The following is a 13394-nucleotide window of genomic DNA, read 5'->3' as shown; positions in this document are numbered from 1 at the left end:
CGACTACTTTAATTAGTTTCGACCTTTTAACAGTCAAATTTAAATGGATACTGTGTGTGCATATAATGCATCAGGTTTCTTGATTTTTCTAATCATGATGGTTTTTGTACAAGCTGACAGCACCTCTAAAATTCACCAACATGTTTTGTGTTAAAGTACCACACATTTTCATTCTTTTAATCAACACTGGGGTAATTTATTGTGAGCGAAAGAAGAGCTGTAAGATTTTCACTTACCCCATCATTTGGAGCAGAAGGCTTGCGTTCTAACTGAATTTATAAGTAATGGCGCCTTATATTACACCTAAATGGCAGCTTCTCACATATCCTGGAATTAACTTTGGTGCATCTAATAATAACCTGACCGCTTCACCTCCATGCTGTCTGTCAGTTTATAATTTACCTCTAATATATTCAACAGTTTTCTTATGAGTTTTTTTGACATAAATTCACAGATTCCATGTATTGACTGATACTGAAAGTGCTCCATCTCTGTGTATGATTCACAGCCATGTAGGCTCAAAGGACTGAATGACATCACCTGCTAATGACTGATGATTTAAAATCCCAGTCCTAGCATGATTTAAGAAATGTAATGTTCCCACCCCCCACCAGGGACTGGATGCAGACAGCCTGAGGGTGGAACCGCTGGGGCAGGATGGAAAGGGAGCCCTCTACTGGTACTTTTACGGAACGCGCATGTACAAAGAAGAGCCAGTCAAGAGGAAAGCAGAGAAAATTAGGTAAATATTACCTGACATTGTGTCTCGTCTTTCTCTGTCCAGTACACCAAGAGCGGATGTTATGTCACTGGTCATGTTTTCTGTGTTTAACTAGTGCTTATGGTAAGTGTGTAATTGCAGTTGCAGTTTGACCCTCATTTACAGGCCCGTTAAGGGTTAATTATAGAGGTCTCGTATTGCTTATTGCTTGGTTAAAAGGCTATAATTGTAAAGAGCTCCTTTCTACTTCCTTTTTTTCCCCAGTGAAACCACTGAGCTGACATTACCAGAGAAAAAGAAAAGGGGAAGGCCACCAAAGAAGATGAAACTGGAAGAACCTCAGCTATAGTGAGAAAAAACTTAATGTTCACATGTGCAGTTTTGTCAAAAGGAAATCTGCATTTAACTGTTGGAATGGATTGCATGGCTGTGTCCACATATAGAGGGGTTTGAACAATCATGGCTTGAGGAAATTATACATGATCAGGTTTTTGAAGACTCATGTTATGATTCCCTTTGCCCTCAGTCAGTTGTTGACTGTCATCGTAGTACTAGATGGTACTGGTCTAAAGTCCCAAAATCCTAATAATTATGAAAACATTTATTCATTCACAAAGTGTGAGGCGGTCGCTTTAGATTAAAACTAGCTGAAGATGCAATGCAGTTCTAGTCACTCTGGAATATGTTATATATATTATTCAATGTTTTGGGTTATGTTTTTTACCTTTAGTGAGCTGGAGAGTGAAGTGACAGAAGTGAAGACAGAAAATGAGCTGCAGGATCTCCGCCCTACCACAGGTGACAGGATCTCATGAATATAACCAAATGTATTTCCATATTGACTACATCAAGGTATTTGTGTTTTTTTTTTTTTATTAATTTTGTTTACTTTCATCTACCAGTTTCATTAATTTAATTGTGTATATACATTTTCCCTTGAATCAATAAATCAATGTCTCTCTCCTTTGCTTCTACCAGGCCTGAAGCGAGGCACTTGGTCGCTTGTGTGTGATACGGAGGAGCAATGGGTTGGTCTGGTACACAGCATCAAGGACAAACCCTCCCCACAGGACCGCCACCTCTACCGTGTCATCAGCCAGAACTTTATGCCTGAGATCCGCAGCATGATTGAGCACAAGGTCAGACACCAAAGAGATATTGGTACCATTAACTCCAATTACAGCAGTACATAATGTTAATAGGGTCTGGGTTCTACCCAGTGTTTACATTTTTAAAAAAAAGCGAATTTAACCAATCACTGGAGTGATGTTTTTGTTTTTACAGTTCTCATTTTAACTTAATCTTAACATAATCTTATACTTAGAAGTATGCAGTGTATAAGGGCCATGTTAGGTACAAAATCATTTACATTTGTCCTTTCATTTTTAAAACTTCATTTTAAATCAATGTTAATTTTAGTCCCTATGCGTATGACTTTTTGACATTGGCAGTTCCGGTGGAGCTGGACTAATGGAGCTTGAAAGATTGAGCAATCTCTACCGATCTCCGTTCGGTTACTTTCATGTTGCGATAGATCACTGTCCCCCCTCAAGGAGTTTCTTTCATGATCCGGGACGCTTTAGCTGGGCCAGCTGCAGGAGAGGAGAATGAAGTGAAGCCGGTCTGTGCTTGCCCTTAATTCTGCACACCAGCTTTGTAATGAAGTTTGCCCTAGGCCTGACTGTGGAGAACTATGCTCTCCTGCTAGTTTGGTCGAATGAGGGCACACGTTGTGTAGTAATCTACATTGGGCTTGGCCATACCTTGGGTCATGCTCATTTATCTATCAAATCTTCCTTGGAATGTGTGTCAAGTACCTCAGAGAGAGATATTTTTCCTCTCTTCATATCAAACACAACACACTCAGTTTTCCTCAGAGCATCTTGGAGACTTCTTGTGTTAATTTGCTCCTGTTTTTAATCTTTATACATTTTTCAAAGCACACAATTCCACTAGCCTTAAAGACAATTTTGTTAAAAAGAACAGAACGTACTATGGTTTTTGTCAGACTTGATCAGTATGGGAAAAAAAATACTCATACTCGTATACATTTTTACTTTGCTCAAATCAAAAAGGAAGTCTGTTTCCCTGATGCTCTTATGTGAAAATCAATTCCATGGATGTAACGCAGCAGGAGATCACATCAAAAGATCCTGCATATTAATTAAATGTACATTACATCACCACATTTCACCATGGGTACTGTATAGAGGCTGGCCTTGATTTGTAGTCTATCTTCTCTACAACGGAAAGGCATTGCTAGGCAACAGTATGGTTCGTGTTTACCTTCTGTCATTCACATATCCTGCAACAGGTAATAAACTGGGACTCATTTGTAATGTGTACGTTTACAACTGTGAAATGGTCCGTTATAGTTTTATATTTTTGTGGTCGTTGAGTGTTTTCTAATTGCGAGAAATGCATTATCTATAATTACTTTAAACCTCCCTTAGACATACGTGTCTGTATCTGTGTGCACGTGCACATGCGCGTGCGTGCAAACCAGCATGCCAAATACAGAGTGTGTGTGTGTAGCCTCTTGAATCCTTTCCTCCACATGTCTCAGGCTGCTGTCACCAGCCATTTCACGGGGCACTGACAGCAGGCAGGAGCTCACCTTGAGGCTGGATGGAGCCTCTTGAATGACAGCTCTGCTGCGCTGCAGGATTCTCTCGACCTCTCTAAGTGTCGACACCAGAGGCACTCGATCTTGTGTGTGTTGGGTGGAGGAGGGATTTAGTGCTGCTGGTAATATAGGGAGGAATTGTGGGACCCCAAGACATGTCAGTGCTTCACTCTAAGACAAGACAGAGATGGAGTGGGGACAGAAGAGTTTTAGAGGGCACTATAGATCAGATCATGAACATCTGTCTTATTCTTTTATTTTTCTGTCATTCTCCTCTCGGCCACCCATGTCTCCCTTCCTTTGCCTCCTCACCTGCACACATGCACAGGTTTCATACAGCTGCTGATGCATTCTTTAGGCTCTCATGATTGTTTTATGGTTGACCAGAAGCCTGAGTGTGACACCTCTCAGTGCTGTTGTCCACCCCAGATTGACAGTTTTTCACAGTCCAATCTTCCCTGATGAACTCTGACATGAGCTGCAGAGGCCGGTCCCTGATAAAGACAGGCTTTCAAGGGATCTGTTCAGAGCTCTCTGTTGGCTGGCGTTTCTCCCTTCCTGTGTGCTATATCTGGACCAATGGTTGAAATGGATTATAGAGGGTATTTTTAAGATGCATCGTGAAGGATTGAAAAGACCGTGCTCAAAATTAACTGGTTTGGCTATCTGGTGTTACATGACTGCGTAGTGTATTTGTCAGCCAGACTAAGCTAGGCTGTCAGGGGGACTGCAGGCAGCAGAAGAGAGAGAGAGAGGGAGGGAGAGAGGGTGACTTGGGGGAGGGGAGAGCAGAGCCAGTGACCTCTCTATACTCACTGCTCCTCCACAACTCCCCAGGGCCTGGCTTGTGTGTGTGGCTAGCTGGCTCTCTGTCTTGAAGACTCAATCAGTAATGTGTTGACCATATACTGTAAATGATACAGGCATATCCACATATGTAATTCAGAAACAAACAAAAAAAGTTGGAATGATGGATTAAATACCGAGCATACTTTAAAATGGGATTCTTAACTGCTAGAAAAACAAATAACTTTAGTTGCCATCCGTTGCCACTTGGCATATTAAAAAACAATGAATCCGTTTTGGAGCAATAGGACGTTCCAGGCCAGGATTAGGCTTTTGTTTACATTTGCATTATGGATTGTGTGAGTTGATCTTCACCTCTTTCATTTATTCAGGAGCGGGAGCAGAAACAGAAGCTACTGGACCCAGCCCCAGTTCGCATATCACAACGGTTCTCTGAAAAACACTTTAACCGACAGGAGGAGGTGTGTGTGTGTGTTTGTCTGTGCACACGTTCAATTTCAATACAAGCCGTCTTTCAATAAGTTCAGAGTCGAATAATGGACCTATTTGTGTTCAGGACAATCTGAAGGCCATATCAGAGGAGGAGGAGAAGAAGAAAGATGAAGAGCTGGACAGGCAGGTCCTGCTGGCCGAGCAACGACAAGAAGAGGAAAGGCATCAGCAGGAAGAACAACAGAGAGAAAAGATGGAGAAGATCAAAGCTGTGGAGGGTATGATGGATGTCACACAAATGGAAAGATGTCAAACTTGTGTGTTTGTGCCAAAAGTACCTTAATTTAAATATCAAGGTACAGATCTAAATAATATCCTTGATGTACTGCAGCAAGCCCACATACTTATAAGTCTGCCAGTATATGCAGAAGGGTTAAAAAATATAAATGAAGCTCAGTGCCAAAAGTAAAATATCAAAGGAGCATCAATAATTTCACATTCTTTCATCAGCGACCTGTAAGCAGCAGGTAGGGGGCTTTCGCTCTCTTCTTACAACCCGTGGATCAAGGGCAGAATGGATTGTGAAGGGCACCCCACCCACAGACTTTCACTTCTCCATCGCTGAGATTTGGCTCATAACGGTTTAAAAATCTGCAGTAGCATAGCAGCGTTCGAAGCCTTGTGATTTATGTATAATACACAGAGACTGTGAGAGAGAATGTTCAGGGCCTTTAATCATAGGATCACTCTCGCCTCTGTCATCTGTCAAGGGTTAATGAACTGCTGATTGTGCTTCAGTGGAGGAGCCTCATTAATGTATTATAGATGAACAGCAGGAACCGGCCAGTGAGGATTCCACATATGCAATCCTCACTCAAATCTCTTTTATTCACACGGCAGGGGCGGCAGGCCTCATGTTAAAAGATAAAGCAGCGATACATTTGCACTCTCTCTGCTCTGCTTTGCTCTTTTGATCATCCGGGCCTGAGAAAAGATGGCTGACGAATGGCTTTCTTTCTATTTAACTGAGCTGCTGCTGTCTCTGATGGCCGAGGCCTGGTTTTCATTGACTCTTCTGACGGCCTCATTGGAACTGTAACTCAAGCCTGGAAAAAAAAGCAATTAAAATCTGCCTGCAGCCTCCTGAGACTGTTGTTGTTTTTATTGTTTGTGCCTCTAATTGCCCCCCCATGTTCTTCCTTCTCTCTCAGAGCGAGCAAAGAGGCGGAAGATGCGAGAGGAAAGAGCCTGGCTACTGTCTCAAGGAAAAGACCTGCCACCTGAACTCCTAAATTTGGAGCCTTCTTCTCCCGTCCACAGAACACGCAGGAATAAAGCATTGTAAGAGGCTTTGTACATTTGACTCTTTCTACTTGAATAACAAACTTGATTGTTTGTAACATGTCGTATGTTGGTCATTTCAGCTATGAAATTGATGACGACTACACCTCTCTATACAAAGGTATGCTTCTGAGCAGTTACTCAAGGCTGTTGCTTTATTTCAATCTGCATTTATATTTGTTCTAATGTCTGTACTGATCTAATCTCTCCTCTATAGTGCTTGAGGTCTTGAAAGCCCATAAAGATGCCTGGCCTTTCTTGGAACCTGTGGATGATTCTTATGCCCCAAATTACCATGAGATCATCCAGGTACTAAATACAAGACAAGGATAGCTGGCATGTATCAGTAGTTGGTGATGATTGTTTGTGTGTGTGGTTCACATCCCAACTAACTATGAATGTTGTATCACTTAAGAGTTTTAAATATTTGAACTTAATTGTTCTTCCAATCCCCGCAGACACCGATGGACCTGTCCACCATTGAAAAGAAGCTCAATGATGGGGATTACGTTGCTAAGGAGGAGTTTGTTGCTGACGTGAAGCTCATGTTTGAGAACTGCAATGAGTACAATGGAGAAGACAGTGGTAAATGAACATATTTGCACAAACACAAACCAGCTCTACAGTCCAGCTTCGTCCATTAAGACTTTGGCCTCAGTTTAAAGACTAATGAAACTCAATCTCAGTTGGTTTGTCTTGTGACAAAGAAGTGCACATATGAATTTTTGGGGTGACGATCAGGGGGTGACTGTGGGAGAGAGAGCAAAAGAAAGGGGGCCGGACTTAGTGCTGTGTTGGGGCCGGGGCCAGGGCAGCCTTGACAGTGATTAATGAGGAGTGATTGAGCTGTGCTCCAGTGCTCAGGGGGATCTGAGCCCTGCAGTGCCAGAGAAACATTCCAGCCCCTAAGCCCCCTGTCTGGAGCCATCCATCCAACTGAATACTCTCCCCAGGGACAGGGGGAGGAGAGTGGTAAGGGGGCCCAGAGTGGAGGAGGGGGGAGGGCGGTCAACCTATGCTCTCTGACCTGGTCAGTCGGCCAGCGCTGGGATGAGAACAGAAGAGCAAGTGTGTGTCCATGGGTACATGGCATGCGTATTGGTCTGTAGTGTTTGAGTGTAAGGGAATGACAGAGAGATGGCGTGAGGTGTTGTTTTTAGGAGTGTGTGTGTGTGTGTGTGTAGTGTGTGATAGGGAGGGAGTGACATGCAGCGTGCAGATGCAAAGCTATTATTTGAGTGTGCATGAGTGGATGTGCTACAGGTGTGTGGCTGCGTTTATGGGGTGGCAGAACATGGGGTTGTTTGTAAGAACTCGTATGCGTTTTATCATATGAGCATAGCTAATGTTTATGTCTTTCCCCAGAGTACTCTATCATGGCGGCGTCTCTCGACCGGTGTTTTAGCCGGGCCCTACTAAAACACTTCCCATCAGAGGATGGGGACACAGATGAGGAATTCCACATCAACAGTGAAGACAAGGACCGCAAGGACAAAAAGCGCAATCGTGGCAGCAGTAAACATTTGGGGCCTGAAAGTCTGATCAAAGCCACTGAGCAAGTCCAACGTAAGAGAAACTCCCAAGGGGGCAAGGGCAGCTCACTCTCGGAAGGGGACAACAGACAAACACGTCCACCTCCTTCCCTTCACTGGGCCAATGGCCCCCCTCACCCTCACAGCCTGCATGCAAGCCAGCAGCACATTCATCAAGGGGACATCAGGGGCATGTACCACCCCGGGCAACAGGTATCCACAGGAAAACTTTGCTTGCTCTACATTTTTAAAAAAAACCTATGCCCCCTAATTCTGTCTGTAATTTCGTAAAAAAACTGACATAATGAATCTCTCTCTTATCTTACCAGCTTCTTCGTCCACCTGGCCCTCATGGCCCACACATGTATGGCCAAAGAATGACCATGGATCCCCGCTTCTCTTACCCAGCTCACATTCCCAGCCATAGAGACCCCGGTTTGAACCGCTTGCCCCACAACTTTAACATGCAGGTATACAGACCCAACTTTTCTAAACTTAAATAGTTTAAACAGTTTTTTGCCGAGTGACCACCTTATTTTGTGTGTTTGTCAACTTGATGCTGGTAAAACAGACTGTTGTGCGCTTATACTCATCAAAATCTCTAACTTGATTTAAATTTTTTTCCTAGCATCGTATGGTTGAGGGACATCACATGGGTCATAGGTATCCAATGGTCCCAGATCCTAACCAACAGCAGCCTCCACACCAGCCGCAGCACCCCTACATGGGTCCAACTCATGGCCCGTCTCTGGGCCCACGTCCGTTGGGCCTCCAGCCTGGCCCTCCTCCTGAAGCCAGCATGTATCCTTCCCACCACCGTCCAGAGGGGCACACCATGCACCCCTTGGGCAACAGATTCCTAGGGCCAGAAGGACCACCTCAGCACAACTACCCAGGCTTAAGGCCTCCCAGTATGGGCCTATCTAACATGTGGACTGGTATGAATCGTCAGGAGAGATCCAATGGGATGGGAATGCAAGATCCCAACATGTTGAACCAGCGCAACTTTAGTTATGGCGGAGTCCCCCCTCCAGTGGGGCATAAACCTTGGCCAGAAGCTGCTGGATACCCCCACCCTTCTCCCAATGCCCAGTATCAAATGTCTGCAGCGGTCAGTTCCCCAGGCCTCATGTCATCACGCCCCCCTGTTCCCCACCCAGACTCCTCTGGCAGGACACGCTTGGCTTCCATGCTGGAAAGCCCAGAGATGCTGGCCCTGCAGCAGCTGTCAGCCTCTTCTGGACCCCCTGCTGGCACCCCTCATCAGCACATGGGCAACTTTCAGCAGCCTGGGCCCCCATCAGGAATTGGCAGCATCCCAGCTCACCCCTCTCAGCAGCCTCCCCCTGCTCCTGAGGTTCAGCTGCTGCGTCCTGCTAGAGACAATAGGCCAGACAGCCAGCCTTCTCAACAGACAGACATGCTGCCCAAAGGTAGACCTGACCTTCTCTCTCAGTATTTCACCAGTCATCTATTTTCTGCATGAAGGAGCCCAAGCACAGTCTGACCTTTCTACACAAGTATTCTTCCTGAACTGTAGTGGCTCAATTAATGTTAATCAGCACATCCCCATCCTTGTCCTTGCTGTGTGTGATTTTTGCAATTTGTTTTTAATTATTTTTCGCCGTAAGTGGCACATTGAATATTCATTATTTTAGTGAAATTTCCTCCTGGTTGCTTTGAGGGTACAAAAGAGATGGCATGTCGTCAGTTAAGCTTCACAAGCAAGCTTAAAATGTGTCTACATTATCACTTTAAATGAAATAGGTATTTTTCATTTGATTGGTTTGGGTAGATGATTATAACATTTAATATTGTTTTATATTCTCTAACGCAATACACAGTGTAATGCAAAGATATTGCACAATCTGGTCTTGTTATAATAGTTGGTCAATGCTAACCTCTCCACATTTCTTCTTTCAATGCTAACTTTCCTTTTATTATGCTGTCTGTTAACAGACTCAACATCAGAGAACAAGATGGCAGCCAACATTTCGGATGAAGCTTCATTGCACCAAATCACGGTTGCAATTAACCCAGAGCACCCGTCTATTCGTAGCCCCACAGAACACCTCCCTGGGCCAGCAGAGAGAATGCAGAGCCCCCCAGCCTCTAACTCAGGCAGATTACAGGAGAATCTGTCTGGACCAGGGCTCTCACAGAGTTCAACAGAGAGCAACAAGCAGGAGGCAGATGGCCAGAGACAATCTGCCAGCCACTGTCCCATTCAACACATAAGTGCCACCACTGTTTCATCCCAGCTCAACCCAAGCAACAACAGCTCCACTGACGCCAGCCACCCCACCCACCCTCAGCATACACTTAACAGTCCACAGCAAAAAGCTCAAAGCCCCGCACTTCTTCACCAGAACATAATGCCACTGCATGTTGCAGCATCTCAGGATCCCACTCAGCAAATGTCAGAGAGCAATGTGTCACACATAAAGGATGCACATCAGCAAAGTGAGCAGCAGAAGTTTCCAAAACAGCAGCAAACTCAGGCAACCCAGAGTACACCGCCCCAATGCCACCCTCAGAGCTCTCCCCAGCCGATGACCCAGAGCACACAGCACCATAGTTCTCTTCTACCCCCTCATCACATCTCTCCACGTCCTACACAGAGCAGCCCCATGCATGGGATGCCACAGAGTGTCACACAAGGAGCCCAGCCTGGACCCCCTCAGCCAGTTCCTCTGACGTCGTTGCCACCCAGTCATCCTACCCCACTACTACCATCCCAGCCTAGCCCAGCAGACCATGGAGATCAAAGACCCAGTGAGCCTGCAAGTAGACTGGACACAGACGGCAATGCCATTCCACCACAACACATGAAATCTGGGCCTCCAAATGGTATTTATAAACACCAAGCTTTTAGCCCCAATCACCATCAAACCCAGGTGGTCGCTAGTAACCCAGGTATGCAGGCTCAGAGAGGGCAAGCACCTGCTCACAATGCAGCCATGTCTCCCCACTCCCAAGGCCAGGTAAATGGAGCCATGGGTCCATATGCCATGGGGAACCATCTACATCCACACTACAGCCAGACAAACATGACCAGGCCCATGCCTCCATCTGCTCACCACCCATATCACAATCAGGCCATTAACCCCCACCACAATCCTGCTCAGCACCCCACCTACCACCAGCAGGGAGGGACTGCCTACTCCTACCACACGCCAAGCCAACAGCACCCTCAGGCCCACCCCAACGTGTACCCAACTCATCAGTACCAGCAACAGCACTACTTCCCACAACCCCATTCCCAAGCTCAGATCCATAACCAGGCCAACAGCAGAGGAAGTTTTCCTCCAGAGGAGTGGCATCGGCCTCATTATCAGCCTCGCCAATCGATGCCGCCCAATGGCTACCTACCTGTAGCTAGTGCCAGAGGCAACGGTCAGTTGAAGGAGAGCAGTGTGTCACCACTGGGCTCTGAGGGCTCCAGTTTGATGTCCCCTGGCCCTGTGCCTGAAGTAACGCCACACCCTGGAGGCCCAGAAGAGATAAAGTGTGAAAGTGGGGAGCAGGCCAGTGGATGCAACAACAGCAGTGACAGTTCTGCAAAGCAGGCTCATGAGGAGAGCTCGGAGCGACCGGAGAGCCCTAAAGAAATCCTGGACCTCGACAGCCATAATGCTGCTGCCCGCCGCCGTAGCACCCAGCTAACTCAACAGCACCCTCCTGCCTCTGCTGCACACATGGTGTCTGGCTTTATGTTCGACCCCTGTGCCATGCACCCTGGGATGCAGCGCGGTGGCGTTCCTCCACCCCACATGATGTTTCAGACTCATGGAAACTGCAACAGGGCCCCTTACCCTGGCCAGCCATACCCAGATCCAGGACGCTATGCCGCCCAAAGACCTCACCCACATCTGATGGAGGCTCTTCAGCGGCCCCAGCAGCTGCCTTATTCGCCGGGTCAGACACGCATGGTCATGTACAGACACCCCCGGCCTGCAGGGAATTTCCAGGGCATGATGATTCAGCAGAGAGGCCTGGCACCAGAACACTTCCTACACCCAGGGTAAAGTGATTAATTAAGTCTTAGTTTAGTGTGTGCGTGTGCGTGGTATAAAGATACCAATTTTCCTTTTACGGTGGCTTTAAGTTGGATCGTTTTGCACTGCCTTGTTCATCGGCACTACTTACTACCCGCTGACCCGAATGTTGTATTTTTCTTTCTTTGGTCCAGAAGTTTCCTCTTCAACCCATGTACTGTTGACGTGATTTATCTATTAGTTAAACGACAGGAGCTTAATCAACAGCCATTTTGATGCCTTATTAATTATACTAAGCTAAAAATGTGCAATAAACAACCTTTACTTGTCCAAGAGTGGGAACTTGACCTTTTTAGGAGAGCTGTTCATAACATTTTTCTTTTTTTGTGGTCACAGGCAGCAGATGATGGCTGCTCCAGGCGGCCCTAGCAGTAAACAAGGAGTGTGACGAGAACCATATCAGAGTGAGTAGAAATAACATTTGACACATTGCACTATATGGTCAAACTTTGTCTCACAGCTTCTAGCAATTTCCTATTTTAGCATCTTTCCATAAATAATTCTTCAAAGTGCGTACGGTGTCTGTGTATTGCTACGAACATAAACATGCTGCCAAAAGGTGTTCATAATATTCCAAAGGGACCATAACACAAAGATGATATCACGATGCTGTCAAGCTATGTTTGTGTTGTGGATCAGTCCTGAATTTGCTCTGTTAGAAGTTTTACTAATTGTTCTTCTTCTTTCAGACATCTTATTATCAATTGTTCCAGAAGGAAGAATACTTGGGTATGCTGACCGAGACTGTAGATGACACATACATCTCTTAATGATTTTCTTACACTGGATAAGAACCTTTTGGCTCCGTTTTGCCCACCACTGAACTTGAAGATCCAACCAGGCAGCTGGAATAGCCGAGATGATGATGATGATGATGATGATGATGATGACGATGTGAAATGTTTTTGAGCCCTGGAGAACAATTTATTTTTGCTTGCCGTCCTTCACATGGAGCTCTGTGGAACTGACGGGGATTCTCTGACTTGCTCTAGGTCACTTCTCCACAAGGGTTTCTTCCCAACATGAACTAGGGTCCTCCAGCAGAAGGGCAGCCGTGATTAACCACCAGGCCAACACAGAGGACCCCGACTTCAAGAACACTGGACAGCCCTGTTCTCTTTGAACAATGGACACATGAATGGGTACAAAAGTACACTGAACACAGCCTGCCTATCTCGTCCTTTGCCTGTAGTAGTTGGTGGAGCTGTTTGTCTGCTGGCAGAACGGAGGAGGGTTGTGACGAAGACGAGCGGGACTGTTGTTTTTACTGATATTTTCTGTTCCAACCCTTTAAACTCAGGTGTACAAAAGGAGGTACTATGAGACTGTCACCCTAACCCAGTCAACTCACAGGCCCCTTGCAATTGCCTTGATTACCTTTGTGAATGTATGAGTGAATGTGTAGACAATAAGGTGTGTACAGCAGATTAGCTGCATGTGAAAGTACACAAACACTGATCATTTTGTCTTAAGCATAAACCGTCTGGAAAAAGGCCCAGTTGCTGTCCATTTCCACCCCGACTCTTGCAGTGTTTCTCTAGTTCTGGAGTAAACACGCAGTATATGCATCTATTCAAAGCTGCCTTCATTGTCAAGAATGTCTTTGACTAGCAGTGAGTGACTGGCAAAAATGGCGCAATTTGTATCCGACTTTACATAACTCTGTTATGCACTATGGATTTTAGTCAAATCATCCTGGAATTGAGTGGCCTTGAATTGTCCTGTTTTTAGTCAAACGCATATATGTATGAAAATATATCCTTATCTCTTGTCCCAGACAGGGGCAATTCTAAAATGACATGTTCTGCTAGCTGGTAAATGCACATACACAGAACATACGCATAGAATCCTGCGCTTGTTTTTCTTTCTTTATATTT

At 45.6% G+C, this 13394-nt stretch overlaps 1 protein-coding gene across 1 annotated transcript in view; it reads left to right on the top strand.

Moving 5' to 3' along the window:
- Positions 1 to 12312, top strand: part of cecr2 (CECR2 histone acetyl-lysine reader) — a gene marked incomplete at its 5' end in the record, with an annotated part of 31649 nt that extends 19337 nt beyond the window's left edge. Inside the window, 16 exons of the mRNA XM_079223200.1 lie at positions 615 to 742; positions 986 to 1069; positions 1452 to 1519; positions 1700 to 1860; positions 4526 to 4615; positions 4711 to 4864; positions 5798 to 5927; positions 6011 to 6048; positions 6145 to 6236; positions 6386 to 6512; positions 7293 to 7672; positions 7789 to 7929; positions 8088 to 8892; positions 9419 to 11483; positions 11854 to 11921; positions 12207 to 12312. Coding sequence (XP_079079326.1) covers positions 615 to 742; positions 986 to 1069; positions 1452 to 1519; positions 1700 to 1860; positions 4526 to 4615; positions 4711 to 4864; positions 5798 to 5927; positions 6011 to 6048; positions 6145 to 6236; positions 6386 to 6512; positions 7293 to 7672; positions 7789 to 7929; positions 8088 to 8892; positions 9419 to 11483; positions 11854 to 11905 — 4515 coding nt within the window. The 3' untranslated portion in view covers positions 11906 to 11921; positions 12207 to 12312. The remainder of the gene's footprint in view (positions 1 to 614; positions 743 to 985; positions 1070 to 1451; positions 1520 to 1699; positions 1861 to 4525; positions 4616 to 4710; positions 4865 to 5797; positions 5928 to 6010; positions 6049 to 6144; positions 6237 to 6385; positions 6513 to 7292; positions 7673 to 7788; positions 7930 to 8087; positions 8893 to 9418; positions 11484 to 11853; positions 11922 to 12206) is intronic.
- Between the last annotated feature and the right edge of the window lie 1082 nt (positions 12313 to 13394).

The sequence above is a fragment of the Taurulus bubalis genome (assembly GCF_910589615.1).
Source record: "Taurulus bubalis genome assembly, chromosome: 9".
In the NCBI taxonomy this organism is placed as follows: domain Eukaryota; kingdom Metazoa; phylum Chordata; class Actinopteri; order Perciformes; family Cottidae; genus Taurulus; species Taurulus bubalis.
Note: the sequence above shows the minus strand (reverse complement) of the source record. Positions and strands in the feature narration are given on the sequence as shown.